Genomic DNA, 1,693 nt, shown 5'->3' on the forward strand with positions numbered 1-1,693 from the left:
AAGAAAAGAAAAAAGAAAAAAAATGATATATTTGGTTGGGATGCTTTTGGGGGGTGGAAAATGGCGATGGAGAATCGTAGCTGCTTTTGTTTTATGGGAAAACAGCGTTCAGAAAAATGTTAAACCATGGATCAGGCTCAGGTTTCTCTGAGCGCAGTCTGGCTGAAGTGAACGGTCAAGTATTCGTCTGAACGGCTTCAACATGCGATCGTTAAGAGTAAACGGCCGGATATCAGCACAGGTCGTCACCAGTGTTAATCATTACTCTTTCCTTGAATTTAGCTCAACTTCCATCCACTGGTGGCGCAAGTTTTTTTTTCTTTTCCTTTTAGATCATTCGCGTTAAAGAAGGAAGGAAAATACCATTAATCACACAGAGGATACTGTTGATTTTTTATGTATAGCTTATAAGAACAGGATGCTTTAAAGAAATCAAGTCAATGCATTTTAGTGTAAATATTTTATCTGAATTCTTAGTTATATGATGCTTAAGTCATTACAGAAGAAGCAGTAAAATACTTTTGTGTGTGTGTGTGTGTGTGTGTGTGTGTGTGTGTGTGTGTGTGTGTGTGTGTGTGTGGAGGGGGGGGGGGGGGCATACGGATTGTACAGTAGTCTGGCTGTGGCAACCATCACTGTCGATTTTATGCCGGCTTAACCGCAGATCCAAGTCATAACAAAGCTGAACTGCTCAGTGGAAACTACAAGGCGTTTCTCGTCTATCTGCGCACACCAGCGCTCTTTGTGCTTTGAGAAGTCTGGGTTTTTTTCAAAGCTGCTGTGAAAGTGATGCTAGCCTCAGTTGTGAGTGAAAAAGTCAATGACCTTTCTGTCTGTTTGTCTCTCAGGATGTCAGTGTGGTGGTTAGAGATGGGAGAGGGTCTGGGGCCTCTCTCCCCTGTAGGATGGTAGCCGACGGCACGGTCGAAGGCCATGACAAGACCCGCTTGTCAAGCTTGTCATCATCATCATCCTCATCCTTGTCTTCCTCCTCCTCCTCAACACTTCGCACCAAAGTGGAGCAGCTTCAGCGTCAAGCCAATCAACACCGTAGAACGCCCTCCGTCTATCTGACTCACTTTCCGACGTTCACCTGCAAGGAGGACTGCAGAATCATCACAGACACAGCATCCAAGCTCGAGCGTTGCGGCTTCTACTGGGGTCCCCTGGGAGTGGAGGACGCTCACCGCATGCTTCGGGACGCCCCGCTGGGCAGCTTCCTCATCCGTGATAGCCGTCAGAAAGACGTCTTCTTCACACTGTCCTACCACGCCAAGACGGGACCGGTCAGCGTGCGCATTGACTACAAGCGCCAGAAGTTCTCACTAGCGGGCAACCTGCGGTCTTTCCAAACACTCTTTGCCCTCTTGGAGCATTACATCAATTCTCCTAAGAAGAGCTTGAGCGTCCCTTACAGGAAATGGGAACCGACGCTGCAGGAGCTGTGCAGGAAGCGCATCTTGGAGCTGTGTGGAGGGGCAAGCCAGGTTCCAGAGCTGCCGCTCACACATGTCGCCCAAGACTTTCTGTTGGAATTCCCTTACAAACTGTAACCAGCTTACCATACAAACTGTTGACAGTATTATTTATAATTTCAAGAAGGTCGCCCTTACCAAGTAACAGCAAGGGATTGGTAAAGCCTGTCTGCGACTCAGTGGAGATTGAGACTGCTGTGATATGGTTACAGGGAAAA

The 1,693-nt window shown here is 47.5% G+C and overlaps 1 protein-coding gene across 1 annotated transcript; it reads left to right on the plus strand.

Annotated features, from left to right (window-relative positions):
- The first annotated feature begins 848 nt into the window (after window positions 1-848).
- socs1a (suppressor of cytokine signaling 1a) lies at window positions 849-1,693 on the plus strand. The gene has a single exon (XM_085405149.1). It carries the CDS (start codon window positions 906-908, stop codon window positions 1,551-1,553), a length of 648 nt encoding a protein of 215 aa, XP_085261275.1. The 5' UTR covers window positions 849-905; the 3' UTR covers window positions 1,554-1,693.

The sequence above is a fragment of the Rhamphochromis longiceps genome, linkage group LG4 (assembly GCF_057381845.1).
Source record: "Rhamphochromis longiceps isolate RC_006_pf linkage group LG4, R_longiceps_female_GT1.1, whole genome shotgun sequence".
NCBI lineage: Eukaryota > Metazoa > Chordata > Actinopteri > Cichliformes > Cichlidae > Rhamphochromis > Rhamphochromis longiceps.

Coding starts and splice junctions, on each gene's coding strand:
- socs1a (XM_085405149.1), top strand. CDS start 906: ATGGTAGCCGACGGCACGGTCGAAGGCCATGACAAGACCCGCTTGTCA.